The sequence below is a fragment of the Quercus suber genome, unplaced genomic scaffold, assembly GCF_002906115.3.
Source record: "Quercus suber isolate HL8 unplaced genomic scaffold, Cork oak 2.0 scaffold_69, whole genome shotgun sequence".
Lineage (NCBI taxonomy): Eukaryota > Viridiplantae > Streptophyta > Magnoliopsida > Fagales > Fagaceae > Quercus > Quercus suber.
Window position 1 is genome coordinate 511,865 of NW_027069534.1, and position 21,244 is coordinate 533,108.

The 21,244-nt window shown below is 33.6% G+C and overlaps 1 protein-coding gene across 1 annotated transcript; it reads right to left on the minus strand.

The window, feature by feature from the left end:
* Positions 1-12,317: 12,317 nt before the first annotated feature.
* Positions 12,318-19,044, minus strand: LOC112010685 (uncharacterized). The gene is made up of 2 exons (XM_065773128.1): positions 18,960-19,044; positions 12,318-12,649 (listed from the first exon to the last, which is right to left on the minus strand). The coding sequence occupies exons 1-2, from the start codon at positions 19,042-19,044 to the stop codon at positions 12,318-12,320; spliced, it is 417 nt and encodes a 138-aa protein (XP_065629200.1).
* Positions 19,045-21,244: the final 2,200 nt, after the last annotated feature.

Sequence of the window (21,244 nt, forward strand, 5' to 3'; positions counted from 1 at the left end):
AAATAGACCTTGAGCGAGTTAAAGGCTTTTGTTTTTGAATTTGACCGAACTAAAGGTTTGCAAACTACTTATTATATCTTATGCATACATGCAATTTGTACATATTGACGTTTCTTTTTATTCCCAATCCTCTTGATCTCTATTCCAAAAGCCATATGAATTTCTTTAATTTTCACATATGCCTAAATGTGATGTGGCATACTTATTAACCTGTTTGCTTAATTTTCTAAAATTCTCGAATCCTCTTGTTTACTGTTTTTAAAATTCCTAAATTCAATTTCAACATTTTATTGAACTAAATGCCATAGAAACTTGATTTTATGACAATCAAATTAGGATTTTAACATTGAACGCGAAGTGAGGAAAGAGTTGCTTACTTGAACAATTAGATCTTTAAGAAGCTTCTTAAACACATGGTGATCGCGGCTCACATTCAAAAGATCCTTCAAGGTAGCCTCTTTCATAGCATTAAAGATGTCGTCTTGAGCTTGAAGAACTTTGATCCAAGATGCATTAAGTTGCATCGAGTACTCGTTACCACACACAAACAAAATTAGAATTCCTTAATGTCACTGTGTGTTCAAAATAATTTGCATAGATCAATATGAATAAGAAATTTTAGAAATTTGTTTAGAAACCAGGCAAGACCTGAAGAAACCATTGAATCTAAGAAAGTTCTGAAAAAGGACACTAAATAGGATGTACAGTCTTTTCCCACTGCCTTCATCAACATATCAACACCTGCAAAAGAACTTTTGTCAACAGACAAGCATTGATGCATATTATAGCACATTAGACATGGATTTCTTGAATGAGAATGCAACAAGGGCAACACACGAAGACATCATAAAGTAGTTTTGAAAGGAATATACAACTCCATGCCTAAACATGTTTTTCAGTGTAACATGACTTAACTATTCTTTCAACAGATTGCATCATCAAAAACTGCAAGTTTTTGGAGATGCTAGATCAGCATTGGAAAGACTCAGTTGTTTTGAGCATTACAACTCAGAATTATTGTCTCTATACATTATCAAACCTAGGTCGTTGATAGGCTCTGAATAAGGGTATTCAACCTTCAAAGAAATTCAATTTCCTTGAAAAATGAAGAGCCCTCCCATCCATTCTTCTAAGCATAAGTGATAAAGTGACATAGGAAAATTTAGCGTAATCTGTCTACGTGCTTGTGGTGGATAGTATCAGCTGGATTTGAGTTTCAATAAGGATAGTATGGGATTCATAGGCAAAGAAAGGCTGAGAAGGAAATAGACATGTTGCAAGATTTCTAGACAACAGTAAAATTAAGTATTTTAGGATTGTTTTATGGTTAGACTCACTAGACACAACATACTTATTAAATAAGTGAGATTTGGCCAGTCAATATAAAACTTGAGACCCTTAAATCATTGAGTTCGTTAAGTCATGTACATATCTGATACCTCCAAGGATAAAATCTCATGTATGGGAATATATTGTACACACGACCCTTAAATACAGTCCACAAGTAACCCTCTTCTAATCTTTTTTAATTTCATTCATAAAAATGATCCTCTTATTTGACTGTCCCTTTAAGCCTGGAATCAAGAAGCATAGAGTCAGCGATGTTTTTGATTAATTACTGATTCTTCCAAAAGTTAAGTTGTTAGGAAATAGTGAATTTAATTATTTAACCATAATTCAATTTAATCATTTAACCATAATTCTAATACTCTCCCTCACATGTAGGCCTAAACTGCTGCTTAATAATTAGGGCCCAAGATGTGGGTTTTAAACATTTTAAAAGGAGGTAAAGTGAAGATGGGGATCAAACTCAAGATCGTCTACTATAATACCATGATAAATTATAGATTCTCCCAAAAGTTTAAGCTGTTATTAAATAGTGAATTTAATCATTTAACCATAATTCTAATAGTTTCAATTACCATGTAAAAAACATTACAATAAATCAAACTTGCTTTACAATCTCATGCATTACAACTATTCATAGGAACTTCCATGATTGGGAGATGGAGGCCGTTTTCTCTTGTTTTAATTTCATTTACTCTCAAGTTCCAAGGGGGGAGGGGTGGATAAGAAGAGATGGTGTCTTAAGGGGGATGTGAATTTTGAAACTCAATCTTTTTATAGGTAGATTCGGGGTAGTGCATCTACAATCCTATTCCTTTGGAAAATTATTTGATCCGTTAAGATTTTCAAGAGGGTGTCATTCTTTTTGTGGATAGTAGCACTGAGAAAGATTCTTACTTTGGATAATCTTAATAAGAGGGGTATGCCATTGGTGAATTGGTGTTGTATGTGTCAAAGTAATGGAGAATTAGTGGATCTCCTTTTACTCCATTGTGACATTGCTTATGCTTTGTGGGGATTTGCATTACAGATTTTTGGGATTCAATGGGTTATGCTGAGTAATGTTGATACTTTGTTATTTAGTTGGAAAAATTGGTTTGGTAACATGGCTCAAATCTTTGGAATATGGTGCGGCTTGTTTGATGTGGCTAGTTTGGAAGGAGCGGAATAGACATACTTTTGAAGATATGGAGAACTCCTTGGATCAGTTGAAAACCATGTTTGCTCGTACCCTTTTTGATTGGTCCTGGGTGTGGGATTTTACACACTGTTCTTCTATTTTAGAGTTTCAAGTTTAGATTTCCTTTGAGACTTATGTACTTTTGGACACTTTGTGTTCATCATTGTGAACATAAAGTGTATTTGATTTTCAATGAAATTACATTACTTATATATCCAAAAAAAAAAAAATTATTCAGCAAAAAATTAACCTAATTAATTAATTACAAGTATAAATGCATATATGTGTCTCTACTAGTTTATGTAGAAAGTTCACAATATGGAGAAGCTAGATGAATAAGCAATGCTCGGGTAACCTAGCAGTAGCACCATCTCACTGTAAGCAACAATGACCTATTCTCTAACTAAAAATTCCCAGAGTTTCCAGACACAACAAAGAGGAGGGAGAGCAAGTCCCATGTGATTTTGGAAGGGAATCAATAGAAAAACAGAAACAAGAAATTATACTTGTTATGGTGTGTTGTTTTAATTGGAGGCAAAAAGAACAACAGAAACAAAAATGCATTGAAAAAATTAAAGCATATTTGGATATCTAAATTGAAAAACCTATTTAGGTGCAAAAATGTCTACTAAATAATTTTGCACAAGTACATAAACAAATGAAAAAAGGACATGATGCAGGTACAGGAGCATCAAAGAAGTATACAAAGAGACCACCTAAGAGAAGAAAATTTTGAAATGCAGATTCTATAATTACCCTCAAGGGAGATGATGAGGTAAAAAATGTCGTGTCTCATGTCCATACATAAAGAGGTTGCAAAGAAAAGGCCTTAAGCTCCAAAATCCTTCAGCTTAAGATACTAGCATGGTCATGGATCCACCAACTTTCTAAGATGCTAGCACGGAGCCAAAGGGATAAAGCAGTGTCATAAGCAATTTTTGCTAAGTAAATGAGAAACGTTCCCTACAAAGTGAATAATGTGTTAATGAAATTCAACAAGGTGTTCTACTCATGTAACATAGAAGGGCATCAGATACCTTCAGCACTAGATCATCACAGCAGCCCCTTGTAACCTTAATTCAATTTCTAACCTTCTTTTCCTAAACCTAAGCTTTCTTATATCACTCTCACAGTCTCACTCCCACCAACCCCTTCAAGAGAGCCCTAAGCTTGAACCTTTCAAGGCTCCCATACATCATTATTATTATTATTATTATTATTATTATTTGGATAAGTAGGGCTCCCATACATCATTGAGCCTCTTAAACTGATGTATGAAAATTTAAGCCCAAAGAAAATAGGAAAAAAAAGGGTGTTTTCTTTCCCTCTACATTATGTTTTATTTATTATTATGTATTTAGTATTTAAAAAGTCATGTGACTTTTAACGAAGTTGGATGGTTAGAATTAATTGTTTTGTGTAAGATTAAGGGCCAGAATTCTATGGTTACTAAAGGCTATTATAAATATCCTAAGTTGGGTAATTGTAGGCAGCCTTTTCTTATCTATTCCATAAAATTACAGAATGGATATTTCTTGAGCCCTTTCAACCTAAAAATCGATATTTGATTGCTCTATTTCAACCCTATTTACTTTTTCTTTGCCTTAATTTTGTCTGTTGTAGGAATTTCTTCTTAAACCCTTTTCCTATGCTTGATCTTAGTTCTCCTCACCGCATCAAAAACTGCACATTAAGGATTAATCTTGGCCCTTGCTTAAAAGGAAAACCTTAACTTATAATAGCTTTATAAACTAAACATAGTCGTGACAGAAACAGAACAAATTAATTAGTATTTTAAAGCACACCCCTCAGAGAGCATTGCAAAAATGCTGAAAAGGACCAAAGGAAGAAATACAGAGCAAAACAAGTGAAGCACCCTCACCAAGAATTATATTTGTCAAGCACTTGCCAGGTTAGGATGAGTTTGTGTACGCTTAAGCCAGTCCATTTGGCTATATCCTTTCTCAAAAGGAACCTTGGCTCAAGTTGCAGGCTTTCTTGCAACAGTCTGTTACTGAATTTTCTTAACAGAATCCCCAGTGCCTCCTAATGCTACTGGTCTAGACAGTTCACTTGACAGTTTTGGAGAGGACATATCAGTAACATTGAAAGACAAAAAATCAACTTTACCCCGCCTCTTAGAGGCAGTATTTTTAGGAACTTCATTCCACAGAAGACTGCTACTCTGACACTGCTGCCATTTGAGAATTCATCTTTTATGGTAATGCCATCAACATCAGACACAAGCTTCTTTGTCTCCTTTCCTCGGTCAGCTGGTGAGTTAACCAAAATTTATAACCAAAACCATCGACTTAGATAAATTCATTAAATTTTGAAAATCACCCAAAATCAAATATATTTTAATATTTTTTAAAAAATATTAATATGAATTTGAGCCAATTCAGTAAGGTCATGTAGGCGGATGATGCAGATGCTAACATGTGCAGGATGACATCAGCCTAGGGCTGATGTGGACAGACGTTGATGGTCTCAAGCATGTGGAACGCATGGTGCATGCGGAGGCACGTGGCGGCTCAATGTCCGGCACGTGTAGCTATGTACTGCTGGTGGCGCATGGAGCACGTGTTCAACAATTAGAAGCTTCAAGCAACGCGTGTGGGCGCGTGTCAAGTCTTGTCTGGCTGTTCTTGGTTGGGTTTTGCTCGGGATTGGCTATTTTGTCACTCTATGCCTTTGCTTTGGCAGTTGGATGAACAAAACGGTGAGATCCGAGAGTTGCAAGGACTGTGGGCGTGACGGTGGTGACTCGCTTCTGATAGTGAATACTAGACGAAGGCGAGGGCAACGGAAGAATGCCGGAGATGTCCACAGGAACCAAAAAGTCAAAGAAATGGCTCTGATACCATGTTAACAATATAAAGTGAGAGAGAAAGACTGAATAGTCTATATATTGATGTGTAAATAATAATGCACAATAGAGAGTCTTATATAGGCTAGGTATATGTACAGTACAAATAATATGAGTAAACTACAAGTCTACAAGTACAGTATACTGGGCTAAGCACAATGAACTAATCTAGTCTAAGCTATACACTAACAAACTCAAACAAATATAAAATAATGAATAACCTATCCAAAACAATCTATACCAACTAAATAGTGTGGAAGATAGTGGTTCTTCAGGTGACGAGGTTACGACGTCTTGTGTTGGAAATAAAGGAGAGATATTACCTAACTTTTCATTGGAAATTACACAATATGATTTTACCAAAAGAGGTGGCGGAGATGAGGCGTGGACCAAGTCACTATCTTGAGATAAATCGTGCCGTCTATAGTATATCTGATGTAGTATTTCTGCACATTGTCCCCAGGATACCATAGCTCAGCCACCTTTGCTGATTATCCTTGCAAACTTACACTGCTCGTAGGAAATAAACTCTCTATAGTACCTTCTTTCCCAGAAAATTTAGTTAAAGATAAAATATTTTTGTGAATATATAGTAAGAAGCAGTAGATGGTAAGTGCTTAGAATAATAATAAAAATTGTTTTTGAAAGTCTATAGCTATGTAATTCAAAAATGAGGTAATTTTTAAACTTTTATTTATTTATATATATATAATAGAGCCGACCATGTAACTTGTCTTTAGTCAAAGAATCAAAATGTTTGCTAACATTTAAATGGTCATAAAGATGTTGAAATCAAATATATCATCAAAAGTCTTTTCCAAATGTATATACATTGAAACAAATTAATAGCCAAATCAATTTGTCTTTTGGTGTCATAATGCTATTGAAAGTAAATCAACAGCCCATACCGTGGCTGATCTTTAGATATCAATTAATGTTTTCCTTTGAAACTTTGACTGTATACAATAATTTCAAGTAAGAATGAAAAGCAAGTTGTAATGCTATAAACCATCAACAATAAATTATATAAATATATAGTTGTATAATTTTCTAATACTTTCCATCTATAACGTTGCTATTAAATATATTAAAAGAAACGTTTTAAAGCAAAAGTTTCGAAAGGAAAGTATATTAAAAGCTGGCGATATATGGTATTAAAAATCACATTAATTTTTAGAAGTTTTCCTAACTAAGACCATTGACAAAAGCTATTCAAATTTTGAATTATATTTGAATATTTCAAAATTTAGCAATCAACGTATCTGACATTAAGAGATAATTGATTTCCTCAATTCAGATAAATGAGTATTAAAATAAATATGATATTTTTATAAAAATATCCAACATCTTGGAGACTAGGTTTTATAGAAATAAAATAGGTAGCTTGTCAAGGGTGACAGAGATGTAGGCAATGCACATCGTGTGGTAGCTCTAAAAGTATTGTGATCAACTACTCAAATAAAGCATTGAGATGTGGAAAATTGTGGTAGCTCTAAAGTTGATGTGGCAAGCTCTCATGAGGTCAAAAAAAGTTAAAGGTTTTGGTTTTATATATATATATATATATATATTATTAGTAAAATATTTTGAGATATTCGTGAATTATATATACACCCATAATTGGCTTTGTGTGAGAGATGATAAGGGAGTTGGCTTTGTGTGAGAGGTGATAAGGGAGTAGTATTGAGTATTATTTGTGCTGATTTGTGGGGGAAACTCAATCAAAATTCTCATTTTGAGATGGCTACCCATTTGTTATGGGTGGGGGTGCCCTTTAACTAGGGGTGGCAATTCGGGTTCATGTCGTGTCAACTCATGATTATTTGATTATAAATTAACACTAACCCAACATGTTTATTAAACGGGTCAAGATTTCTCAACCTTAACACAACTCATTTATTAAATGGGTCAATTGTGTTGATCTGTTTATTAGATTTTATCGAAATGAAAGAAAAAAAAATTATGAAAAAACAAACAAACAAATATTTTTAATATAAAATTCAGAACTAACAAGTAACTGTATCAAAAATAATTATTCAAAACTAAAGCATATCCCAATATCACAAATAATCAATCACAATATGTTAAAGAAAATAAACCACAACAACTAATAAGTTTATATACCTAGAGTTTGAAAGGTATATTGGTAAAATGTCTTTTAATTAAAAGGGTCAAACGGGTTCTATGTATTCAACACTAACCTAACCCGTTTATTAAATAGGTCAATGATGTCAACCTAAATATAAAACAAACCAGTTAAACCTCAACCCATAACCTGCTAATTTCATGTCGTGTCGAGTTCGTGGGTCGTGACCTATTTTGCCACCCTTACCTTTAACCCAAGGGCAAAGGGGCATGCTAAAGTTGACTCAATGATGGAAAAACTTAGACTAATCATATCTACCCTAGTAGAGGCGGACCTAGGATTTCAAGCTAGGGGGGCGAAGTATAAGAAGAAGAAAAAAAATCCAAATAAGTATCCATATAGCACTAACAATATATCAACCAAGATCAATACACAAAATTATTGTTTTTTAATACATTAAGATGCAATCATTTACCAACAAAGACAAAAAAAATACAAAAAAAAAATACAAAATAATATTGTTTCTTAAGAGCATCAACTATTGCCAAATATATATATATATATATATATATATATATATATATATATTTATAAATTTTTGTAATTACTCACTTTTCTTTTTAAATTTAAAATATATGTTGGATATAAAAGGTATTTGACAAATCTAAAATAAAATAAATATTTATTTGTTATATGAGTTAAACAAGTTGTGTTAAGTGAGTCATTTCGGATTGACACAAATAAATTAGCGTGTCAAACGTGTCTATTGCGGGTTACGCGGGTTGACCCATTTATGACCTGTTTCTTATCGTGTCGCTTTCGGGTCGACCCATTTATGACCCAAACCCATTAAGGCCCAACCCTAACCCGAAAAAACCCGTGTCGTGTTCGCGGGTTGGGTCGAACATTGACACCCCTAGCTTTGTGTGAGAGATGATAAGGGAGTTGGCTTTGTGTGAGAGGTGATAAGGGAGTAGTATTGAGTATTATTTGTGCTGATTTGTGGGGGAAACTCAATCAAAATTCTCATTTTGAGATGGCTACCCATTTGTTATGGGTGGGGGTGCCCTTTAACTATGAGGCGGACCTAGGATTTCAAGCTAGGGGGCGAAGTATAAGACGAAGAAAAAAAATCCAAATAAGTATCCATATAGCACTAACAATATATCAACCAAGATCAATACACAAAATTATTGTTTTTTAATACATTAAGATGCAATCATTTACCAACAAAGACAAAAAAATACAAAAAAAAAATACAAAATAATATTGTTTCTTAAGAGCATCAACTATTGCCAAATATATATATATATATATTTCACAAACCAAAACTTACTTTTGCTACTTTAATATAGCATTTGAAATGTCTTGTACAGTAGTATTTTTTATATTTAGTGTTCTAAATACTAAATATTTACCATTTTGAACACCTAATGCTAGTACTCTAATATTGGGCTAATTGAGATTTTTTTATTTTAAATTTTTGTTTTTGTTAAGTTTTTGAGTTGGGTAGTTGCTAGCTAGTTAGGCTAGGCAAATAAGAAGAGAGGGAGTCTAAATTTTTGAAAGAGTGAGTCACAATTCTAAAAAAAATATATATAATCATTAAAAAAAAAATCTTTTTCTTTCTTTGGGCTGACCCCCCCCCCTCTCCTTGTGGATCCATCCCTGTACCCTAGCTAATTACAATATACATTCAACCACTTTAATGCCATAACTCAATTACAAGCTTACGTTACTAATGACAAATTGTTATTGAAATTTTTTTTTAAGAGTGAAAAGTGTAAATATTATTAATGCAAGCAAGCCAAACTATGCGCTACAAAGTTGTCTTCTCTTTTAGTATGAAAGTAAAGCAATTTTTCAAATCTTTGGGAAAATAACCTCACATCCTCCAGTAGCAGACCTGTTGGAGATAATGGTTGTTCAACCTCTCTCAAAGCTTTTATTACAGCCACGGAGTCCTCCTCAAGGATAGCTCGCCTCACACCCATCTCACTAGTGAAGTCCAAAGCTGTCGTTGTCGCCAATGCTTCAACCTCCGCTGCACTATAAGCCTGGGGTAGACGCTTGGTGCATGAGCCTATAACCAACCTGTTCTCATCTCGGACCACCACACCTATTCCTGACTTGTTTTCCTTTGAAAATACTGTGCCGTCAAATTTTATTTTGACCAAATTCACTAAAGGAGGTGTCCAATGAGTTTGAGAGCTTTGATTTCGATTCTATACCTGAGGTTCGGTGTATGAGAGCTTGGAACAATAGTCATTCAAGGAGAGTTTTGAGACCTTAGCCACGTGGTGAAGCGCTGTTGCAGGTGCTCATGGACTTGGTTTCGTTGGTTCCAAACTGTCCAGGCCGTAAATGCGAAAATCTCCAACTGCTTACCTTCCTCAACTAACCATGATACTAGGTGCTTGAAGTCAGTGAAACCGATTGAGCTACGGAAATCCCATAAGGTCCGATCTACCCAAACGATATCAACCTTTACACAGGACCACAACGCATGCAACGGATTCTTAACAACATCTCTGCACCGTTCGCATATGGGGTCAGTGATGATGGTTCTTCTCACCAAAGATTGTTTTGTCGGCATGGCATTGCGGCAGGCCCTCCATATAAAGGTCTTTACCTTCTGAGGCACACGCATAACCCAAATGGTCTTCCATAACTGTTTGTCCCTGAGCGGTGGTACCCTGTCTGTGTCCATCAGCTCTGCTTCTTCCTTGAGGAATCTGTAGCCTGTTTTACAGCTATACTCGCCATTACTTGAATAAGGCTAATATAGGACGTCCTCCTTTATTTTTTTAACGAATTGTTATTGATATTGGTGCATAAAGTGTAATATAAAAAAAAAAATCAAGGACTTATATTAAAAATCTTGTCCATCTTTAAACATATCATTTAAGTTAGAAATACAGCAAACCACACATTGAAATTTATTGTGAAAATTTCATTGCTAACCAACACTATCTATATTGTACATATCCTATTTTCTTTAATCTATAGTTTATATAGCTGAAGACAATTTTTTTTGTTGACCTTATAATATTATATTATATTATATTATATTATATCAAATAAAATTTAAAGGAGCTCAATAAACGTGACTGGTTGCGCAAGAGAGATTTTAACTTTTAACACTGCTCAAAAGAAATCAATGTAATTCTCTCTTTGATCTCTTGTAAGCCCAACTTAGCTATACCATTTCTGTGACCAATGCAAATGTTTTTGAGCCTTCAATGTCAGTGATATGGGAGGAAGAAAGAAGGATTGGAGAGAACATTTCAACTCGATCCCTAGAGGCTTATTTATATTTAATAAATACTATACAGAGAAACTGGTCAAAGGTTGGTTAAGGAAAATTCTTAATTTACATTCTATAAAAATAAAAAATAAAAAAGAAAAGAAAAAAGCAAGTTAAAGTTAAAAACAAACAAGTAATAAGGTGATAATCAACTAATTCTTCACGATCATATGGTAATACTGATGGAGGTGTGTGCATTTCCTTTTTATCGTGTCAAATATAGTATAAATTGCTTCATCTTTTCTTCAAAATCATTGTTTTTTTAGTAGAATTTATAGCATATCTTTATATTAAAACCTCATTTTCTTTTTTGTGTCCTTGAGGGTTTGTTCCTTTTCCTATATCCTCCCAAAAAGGTATGGTGGATGATTTATTTATTTATTTATTTTTGAGAGAGAGAGAGAGAGAGGTATAGTGGATGAGTTAAATTAAGCACATACATACCCATTTCATATACAAGGCCAGAAAATCCGGAACAACCAGCACCTCCAGTGAGCCAAAGCACAAGGGGGTCATCTTCTGGACTTCTCTCAGATTCAATGAAGTAGTAGAATAGCTGCACCTCATCAGATTTGCCTACACCCACGTACCTAAAATACAAAAAACCCTTAAAAAGTTAGTGTTTCTTAATTAATAATAAGATTGAATGAAACTGTGATCACACAATTAGTCAGAACTCAGAAGTAAGACAACTAATTGGCTCACACCCAGTTTCAAGTTTGAAAGGAAGATCGCCGGAAAAGCCCGGGAGGCTATTGATGATCGACTGTGGTGCAACCAAGTTGGCAACAGCCAAGAAACAAACTATGCACAACCACATTGTGCTCATGCTGCTACTGGAAATGGTTAACTGGGTTTATTTTAACGTTTGTAGTTGATACAGTAGATGTGGTCCCAAATTAATGAAGTACCAATGAGTCAAAGGGCCAGCGACTTCTACCTAACTAGTTGAACTTATTTTATTAGTTATAGTTCAAATTCAATTTTGAGATACCTCCTCCCCCGATCATTTGTTCTACTCATTTGTTAGTTCACGGTTTGTTTAAAAATTTTAGGTATATTTTTTAGTCTACTGTCAGTTTTTAAATTGTGCAGCGTTAGACTTTGAGTCATGTTTTGTGAGCATTTTCACGGACACACTATGTGCAATATATTTTCGCATTAAAATTTTAGGAAAAATCTTTTAATACATGGTTATATAGTGGACGAGAGAAAAAACAAAAAACAAAAAGAGTCAGGTTGGCATGAATAGTAGTTGTTACTTGTTAGAGCATCTTTATCAGATGTGTTAAATGTGCCAAATGCCAAATATTTGGCACATTTAACACACCAAACACAGAAAATCCTCTTTTATCAGATGTTGTAAATGTTATAATTTTTGCAACATGCTACAGTATCCTCATATATTTGCCATTGTACGGACATATGTGGTAAATGATTTTATTATTTTTTTATTCCTCTCTCTCCCTCGTCTCTCCGTCAGTCTCACTCTCTCAACCCAATCCTCTGCTCTCTCTCACCCCAATCCTCAATCCCCTCCTCTGAACCCCAATCCTCTCCTCCGAGTCCTCGACGGTAAAATGTTATCCAAATCCACCTCCGCTAATGGATCATCCGATAAATCGCTTTCACCATCCGAAACATCGCCACCGATATCGTTATCACTGTCATCGTCGTCCTCATCATCATCATTCTTCTCTTCTTCTATCAATTTCCCTTTGCCCTTGTCAGCCCTCATAATCCCCTTTCCCTTTCTATCCACCACAGCTTTCTCATCACCATTCTCACTATCTTCATCGTCGTCTTCATCTTCAACTTCGTATTCCTCCTCCTCCTCCTCCTCCTCACCCCTGCTTGAACCTATTCTAGTTTTGTTTGATTGGAAAGCAAAATTAGAATTAATAGAAGTCTTTAACTTTTTTTTAACAGTCCCATTTCATTCTTATTCCACTTACTTTCATTTTAATGAGTAAATTTCGTCATGAATGTAAAAGAATGAAGTATTATTTTTTGTACTCTCAAAGAACTTAAAATTTACTCAAATCTCATTATAATTTGTCCCACACCAATACGAAGCTTATAGTACGTAGTTACTTTATTATACTTTAAGTCCTAATAAATTTGCTTATTGATGTACGGTACCCACTTTTTAAACCATATATTTAATTTGAAATCAATCTGGCCCCTCAAATGGACTCAGATCTCCAATTCATGGTGAAAGGTAGAGTTCATAGTCCACGACATAAAATTCTTTTTCGTCAGCACGCTTTGTAAGCTTCAAGATCTACGTTGGTGGACAGGCCTCATGGAACTCATGCAGATCAAGTGGAGCCTTATGACTGGGACATATAGCTACTCGACTCAAATTTAATTACCATCCTACCATTTTTGGGACTTTTTGTGCAATTAAAAGTCTCATATTTCAGTGAAATTATCTAATCTTCTTAATAAGGTGAACTAGGGTTCAAATCATTCTTTCATTTACTTGTTGTAATAATTGAATAATCATTATAAATTTTAAAAAAAAGAAAATATATCTCAAAGATAGCTTAAACACCTATAAAGCTCACACCCAACTTATTTCTTGTAAGAGAAATGCTAAATGGTTAGTACAATAAAATAAATTTATAACTAATTACTATAGTAAATTAATTTATACTCAAGTTTTACTTGGAGATATTAAATATGTAATTTTATTAAAATTTACAATTAAATTTTTTACTATTTGGTTGCTTCAAACAATAGATAGTGTTTATTTTAGTTGTATAGTCATTGAGTAATACAATGTATTCATTTTAATTCATCATTTTGCATTAAAAATAGATTTTAGATGAAAAAAAATGCCAAAAATTAAATAAATATTTTATTAATATTTGAAATATAAGAATAGCCTTAGTTAATGCAGCTCTTTAGGTCCTACAAAGCCTTGAGCCAGCCCTGGTCTCACAGCCTCTCACCACAGCACAAACATAAAAGATATGGTATGAAAAAGTATGCGCCTCTAAACTCTTCCTAAAACTTATATATCAAAGACTATATAAAATGATAGAATTGTTGAATTAAATTTCACAAAAGGAAAAAAATGATTCATTTTATTTTAACTTTTTTTTTTTCATAGTTTAGATTAAATTTTACATATTTAAAATACCGCTTAGTTTTTTGGTGAGGTTAAAATTTTTGCCTTGAAAATTTGACATGAAAAATAAAAGTCACTCGGAGAAATAAATAACCAAAGATTTGTATTATGATCATTAGCCAAGGTGGCAAGGTTGACATGGACATCGATGGAATTGGGAGATGCCAATGGCCGGGAAAAGAATATATATAATGCTAACTTGCTAATTAAGTACGTAGACTTCATGCAGAGAGATTTCGAGAAATGATTGATAATTGTGTGCTATTTATTTACGAACAATCCCAACCGATCGAGGACATCAACTTTCCTATTATGTGACTAACCCTTTTGAAAATTATTTAAAAAAAAAAAAAAAAGATGGTGGTGTTCCTACTGCAACGATGATCGAAGTTTGAGGTTTGAGGGTGGTGTTCTTCAGATTTTCAGTATGGGTATGTGTTTGTTTTGATTTGTTCCAAAATTTGGGTATGGGTATGTGTTTGTTCCGATTTGGGTGTGGTGATGTAGTTGTTCTGATTTGTTCCGATGGGTTTGTTGTTGTTTTATTTGGTTGATCAGGGAGTTTGGATGGTGGATGGATTGTGGCTGTTCCGATTTGTTGTTTGTTCCGATTTGTTGTTGTTCTATTTTGTTGATCAGGAAGTTCCGATGGGTTTCTGGTTTGTTGTTGTTGTTCTGATTTGTTTCGATGGATTGTGGCTGCTACGGTGGTGGTGGCGGCGGCAGCAGCAGTGTTGTGGTGGTTGCGGTTGTTATTTATTTTGTTAAATATATTATTTTATTATGTTGTTTATATTATTTTAATGTGTAGGAAATATTATTTTAATGTATAGAATCGTAGCATAAAACATCTGATAAATGGAATGTTGTAAAATAATGTGGTAAAATAATAAAGTAGGGTTTTAGTGTGGCAAAATGGCATAATTTTTGCCACATCTGATGCGGATGCTCTTATAGTACGTAGTTACTTTATTATACTTTAAGTCCTAATAAATTTGCTTATTGATGTACGGTACCCACTTTTTAAACCATATATTTAATTTGAAATCAATCTGGCCCCTCAAATGGACTCAGATCTCCAATTCATGGTGAAAGGTAGAGTTCATAGTCCACGACATAAAATTCTTTTTCGTCAGCACGCTTTGTAAGCTTCAAGATCTACGTTGGTGGACAGGCCTCATGGAACTCATGCAGATCAAGTGGAGCCTTATGACTGGGACATATAGCTACTCGACTCAAATTTAATTACCATCCTACCATTTTTGGGACTTTTTGTGCAATTAAAAGTCTCATATTTCAGTGAAATTATCTAATCTTCTTAATAAGGTGAACTAGGGTTCAAATCATTCTTTCATTTACTTGTTGTAATAATTGAATAATCATTATAAATTTTTAAAAAAAGAAAATATATCTCAAAGATAGCTTAAACACCTATAAAGCTCACACCCAACTTATTTCTTGTAAGAGAAATGCTAAATGGTTAGTACAATAAAATAAATTTATAACTAATTACTATAGTAAATTAATTTATACTCAAGTTTTACTTGGAGATATTAAATATGTAATTTTATTAAAATTTACAATTAAATTTTTTACTATTTGGTTGCTTCAAACAATAGATAGTGTTTATTTTAGTTGTATAGTCATTGAGTAATACAATGTATTCATTTTAATTCATCATTTTGCATTAAAAATAGATTTTAGATGAAAAAAAATGCCAAAAATTAAATAAATATTTTATTAATATTTGAAATATAAGAATAGCCTTAGTTAATGCAGCTCTTTAGGTCCTACAAAGCCTTGAGCCAGCCCTGGTCTCACAGCCTCTCACCACAGCACAAACATAAAAGATATGGTATGAAAAAGTATGCGCCTCTAAACTCTTCCTAAAACTTATATATCAAAGACTATATAAAATGATAGAATTGTTGAATTAAATTTCACAAAAGGAAAAAAATGATTCATTTTATTTTAACTTTTTTTTTTTCATAGTTTAGATTAAATTTTACATATTTAAAATACCGCTTAGTTTTTTGGTGAGGTTAAAATTTTTGCCTTGAAAATTTGACATGAAAAATAAAAGTCACTCGGAGAAATAAATAACCAAAGATTTGTATTATGATCATTAGCCAAGGTGGCAAGGTTGACATGGACATCGATGGAATTGGGAGATGCCAATGGCCGGGAAAAGAATATATATAATGCTAACTTGCTAATTAAGTACGTAGACTTCATGCAGAGAGATTTCGAGAAATGATTGATAATTGTGTGCTATTTATTTACGAACAATCCCAACCGATCGAGGACATCAACTTTCCTATTATGTGACTAACCCTTTTGAAAATTATTTAAAAAAAAAAAAAAAAAAAAAAAACTACTTTCTAAGTTTTAAGTTTCAACATGATTTTTAAAATAAATTTAATAGTTATAATAATAGTCTTGATTTCCCTCTTCATATAAAGAATAAAGCTGTAAAATTCTTGACAATCTAACTAGTGTCGACTTTAGGCTTAGGCCTGAGGGGTAAGACTCTATCAGTCTTAAAAAAAATTTAAAGGGTCCTGAGGCCCTCCATTACATAAAATAAAAAGGCCCAAAATTATATAAAGTGGTCATAAATTTAACCAAATTTAATTTGAAAATGATTATTTTAAAAACTAAATATAGGTGGATTTTGTATTCTTTAAATTATATAAAGTGGGCATAAATTTAACCAAATTTAACAAGGTGTCAAATTTTTTAATGAGAATTGATTATTTTGACCAAAAAAAAATATATATAGGTGGATTTTGTATCCTTTTTTCCCACCTTCAAGAAGTTTCCTAAGTATTGAATTAATTAAAATTATCGAAAATTCATTGACCATCACAACTTGCAAAAAAATATGTTAATAAGATGTAAATATAAAAACTCAATTAGACATTTTTGTACCCACGAAAAAATAGCAACAATATTTTAATATTTGTGACATGCATGAAATATTCTAGTAGACATTTACTGTTAAATTAACGAAATTGATTTAAAAAAAATCAAGTAATATCAAGATGAAGTAATACAAACACTAAATAAATGGATCCACATATTAATTATTGTTGTCCCAAAAAAGTAATTATTCAAATAAAAAATGGAATTAATAAAAAAAATATTTAAAAAAAAAAGGGGGAAGGGGTGGGTTTATATGAAGAATCAAGGTGATTGTTAAAAAAGCCTCAAAAAAAAAAAAAATAAATAAAAGAAAAGAGACAAAGCACAAGCATGCAAGTAGTAAGCAACACAGACTTGCGTTGTAGTTTTCTCAATCCCATCACAAAATACTGTTTATATATTTCTGTAAAACTCTCAATATAGGTTTTGCTCCGTAAAACAGGTATTTATGTACGTACCCGCAGAAATTAATAATAGACCTTTGTGAGACTGATATTTCTGGGTACCCAAATAAGTACCGGTAATTAGGGTTTTTTTTTTTTTTTTCATTGTAATAGTATTAATTATGTCCAAATATTAGTCAATAAATAAAATAATACTTTTTTATCAAATGAACAAAAAAAGAAGTAAAAAAGAAAGAGAAGTACTATATCCATAACATTTTATATAACACTTTTACAACTATTAAAATAACATGCCATAATTGATGTACAATTATAGTGAGTCAACGATGGTCGCAGACTCATAGTGAAGGAAATTAGACTAATCACAATCAGTCATCTTAATAAGTTATTAAATTGTTGTGAAATTGGTTGATTCTATGGCACTACTATTTAAAATATCACCCATAAAATTCATGGTTAATTTGTTCTTACGGAGCAAATGAGATTTTTTTTTCTAAGTCTTAGTAGTGTTGGACATTAGCCCAAACCTCAACAATAATTTTTATATTTTAGCACAAATGGTTTATTATTATTATTATTATTATTATTATAGTGTAGAAATACCAAATGTTTTTTAAATTTGAAAAATACTAAGATATTATAAGTTTTACTAAAACAATTTTACAAATTGATGTAGGTATATGTGTATTTCCCTATGATTTGTGTTTCATACAATTTCATTTGGTCCTAGAGAAACCATATTTGAAGAAAAGATTTTTGGCTCCATCCTATTTTTTATCTTGTCTTCTTTTTTAAAATCTTATCTTATTATGTTCAAAGACCGGTATTGGACCAAGCCACAAACCTTCTATTGTTTGAACTTTGAATTATATCAGCTTCACGCGGGGTGACTCCAACCAAAAAACAGACGCTGTTATCGGATATAATTTACCTTTTATAAAAAAATAAAAATAAATAAAAACTCATTGACAAATGTTAATATTTTTTATCAAAACACTTTCGCAACAAATCTTAAGAGGTAATTTATTACAATTCTAATTTGAACCTACCATGTCAAGTTTTTTGTAGCTAAATTGACATCACCTCATGCACAAAGTGCTTAGGAGTTTAGGGGAAAAGAGTTTTTTTTTTTTTTTTAGAATATTAAATATATTATTAGTAACGCAATGTGTTATACCATATTGTATATGCTAAAGTAGATGCGGAAGGGAAAACATAAAATAGGAACATCAAGAACACAAGAGTTACGTGGATCAGCCTTGTTGGCCTACATCCACGGAGGAATCCCTTAAGAGTTACATCTTTATTGTATAAAAGTGTAATACAATAACCTATGTTACAATGTTAGGAATGCTATAAGCATATGGATAATAATTGGTGTATTGAGATTTAGTTAGTTAGTTACAATTCTAAATATATTAATCACATTTAGCACATGTTAGAATTATTAATGCACATGGGGAATAATAGAACCAATAGGATGAGGCATGTTAATCACATTTAGCACATGTTGGAATTATTAATGCACATGAAGAATAATAGAACTAATAGGATGAGGCCATGTGGGCCAATGAGATTACAGCTAGTCTCTTATAAATACATGATTGTAATCCAATATGAGAGTAATGAAGAATAAACCAATTTGTTAGTGCATTAGTGCATCTCTCTCTCTTAATCTCTCTCTTTCTCTATGGAGGGTGACTACCTCGAATTAAGTTAATTTCCCTACAATTCCTATCCATTTCCCTATAATTCCCATCAATTCCCTTATAATTCATACCCATCCCCATTAGGAACCAACAGGTTCCTAACAAGTGGTATCAGAGCCGTTGATCTTGAGATGAGCAATTGTGATGAAAGAAAACTTTTGAAAAAAAATACAAGAACTGTTGAACAAAGCCTTAGAAGAATCCAAGGATATTTCAAAGAAGATGAAGGCCTTGGCTGAATCTAACATGGCCATGAAGGAAGAACTTTCAAGAGTGCAAGAGGAACTTGAAAACATGTCCAAAGAAGAGTTACAATCTCTTGATTCAATGAAAGTTGAAGAACAAATCAAGTTCCAAGAACCCATTCTTGATGCACCAATGGAGGCTTCCATTCAAGAGTCTATGATTCAAGAAGTGGCAATCCAAGTGTCGGTGATCCAAGAATCCAAGATACAAGCGCCAACAATTTTAATGGTTCTAGAATCGAATGAGGTCTTGAGGATACAAGAACATTTCAAGGTTGAGAGAACTAATGAGACCTTGAAGATTGAAGAACCATTGAAGGCTCAAGAATTTGAGCAAATTTTGAAGATCTACGAAGAAGAAACCTTCATATGCACGGGATCGCTTGTCAAAGAGAAATGCATGAATATGGTGATCAAAATGTCACTACAGTATTGGTCCATTGGAAGATCTCCTTTGATGAAGATGTTATTTCACAACAGCACCTTGTGGGCAAGGTGTTTTCAAGGGGAGGGAAATGTTAGGAATGCTATAAGCATATGGATAATAATTGGTGTATTGAGATTTAGTTAGTTAGTTACAATTCTAAACATGTTAATCACATTTAGCACATGTTAGAATTATTAATGCACATGGGGAATAATAGAACCAATAGGATGAGACATGTTAATCACATTTAGCACATGTTGGAATTATTAATGCACATGGGGAATAATAGAACCAATAGGATGAGGCCATGTGGGCCAATGAGATTAGAGCTAGTCTTCTATAAATACATGATTGTAATCCAATATGAGAGTAATGAAGAATAAACCAATTTGTTAGTGCATTAGTGCATCTCTCTCTCTCTCTCTCTCTCTCTCTCTCTCTCTCTCTCTCTCTCTCTTAATCTCTCTCTTTCTCTATGGAGGGTGACTACCTCGAATTAAGTCAATTTCCTTACAATTCCTATCCATTCCCCTATAATTCCCATCAATTCCCTTATAATTCATACCCATCCCCATTAGGAACCAACAGGTTCCTAACATACAATGAACCCTAACATGAGTATACATAGGCAACTAAACTCTAGACTATTAGTACAAGTAGGAGTGGGTTTGGGCCTATTACATTGGGCTAATATGTCTAATATATCTCTAACACTCTCCCTCAAACTCAAGGTGGAAGCTCAATGAAGCCTTGAAGTTGGATAAGCATGAAAAGATCCCTTGGAGATGCTTTGAAGAATGCCTTTGAAGAAATCACAATGAAGAATATGCCAATTGACCAATTTTGGAGCTTCAAATGAAGAAACAAAATCCAAAATTGGAATCTATGCAAAAAAACTGAGCAAGATAGGTCATTTTGGAAACTTTAACTTTGGTCAAAGGTCAACGCAAAAGTCAAAGTCAATGAAAGTCAACGGATCCTGTCTAAGTCAACGGTCAATGCTCACGGGTCATATTCGGGTGGTCCGGGTCAACGGTCAACTAGGTGCCGTGGTGCTGACGAGGCGACACTGTTGACGTGGCTAGCTAACGTGGCTGATGACGTGTCTAAGGCTAACGTGGCTATTTGATGACGTCATCAAATGACATCATGGATGATGTCATATTAAGCTGACTTTGTTCTTTGGCGCGTGGATGGCGCGTGAGATCTCTATCGATGCATGCAGGATATGCCAAAAACCCAGGAGGTGCGTGTGGGCATGTGTCTTGATTTCGGTTGCTGGGCTTCTTAGGTTTTGTAGATCAGAGAGCTATAAGGTCGACAAAGCGGCGCGTGTGCCATAATCCAATCTGGAATCCGAGAACTTCGATGGCGTGTGGGAGGAGTAACCGGAGGCTTTGTTAGCATGTGGAAGCGCGTGCGACGACTGTTGGATTCTGGATTCTTGGGTTTTGGTCGCGATATGCCGTAGAGCGCTTTTGTCTTGTTGGTTTCATCAGGCAAAGGCTTGATGTGCACAAATTTAATAGGGAGAGGCACAGATTGCTTAGGCTTGAGGATTTGGACATAGCAGTGCATTGTTGTCAAAATCCCGATCTGAATCTTACGA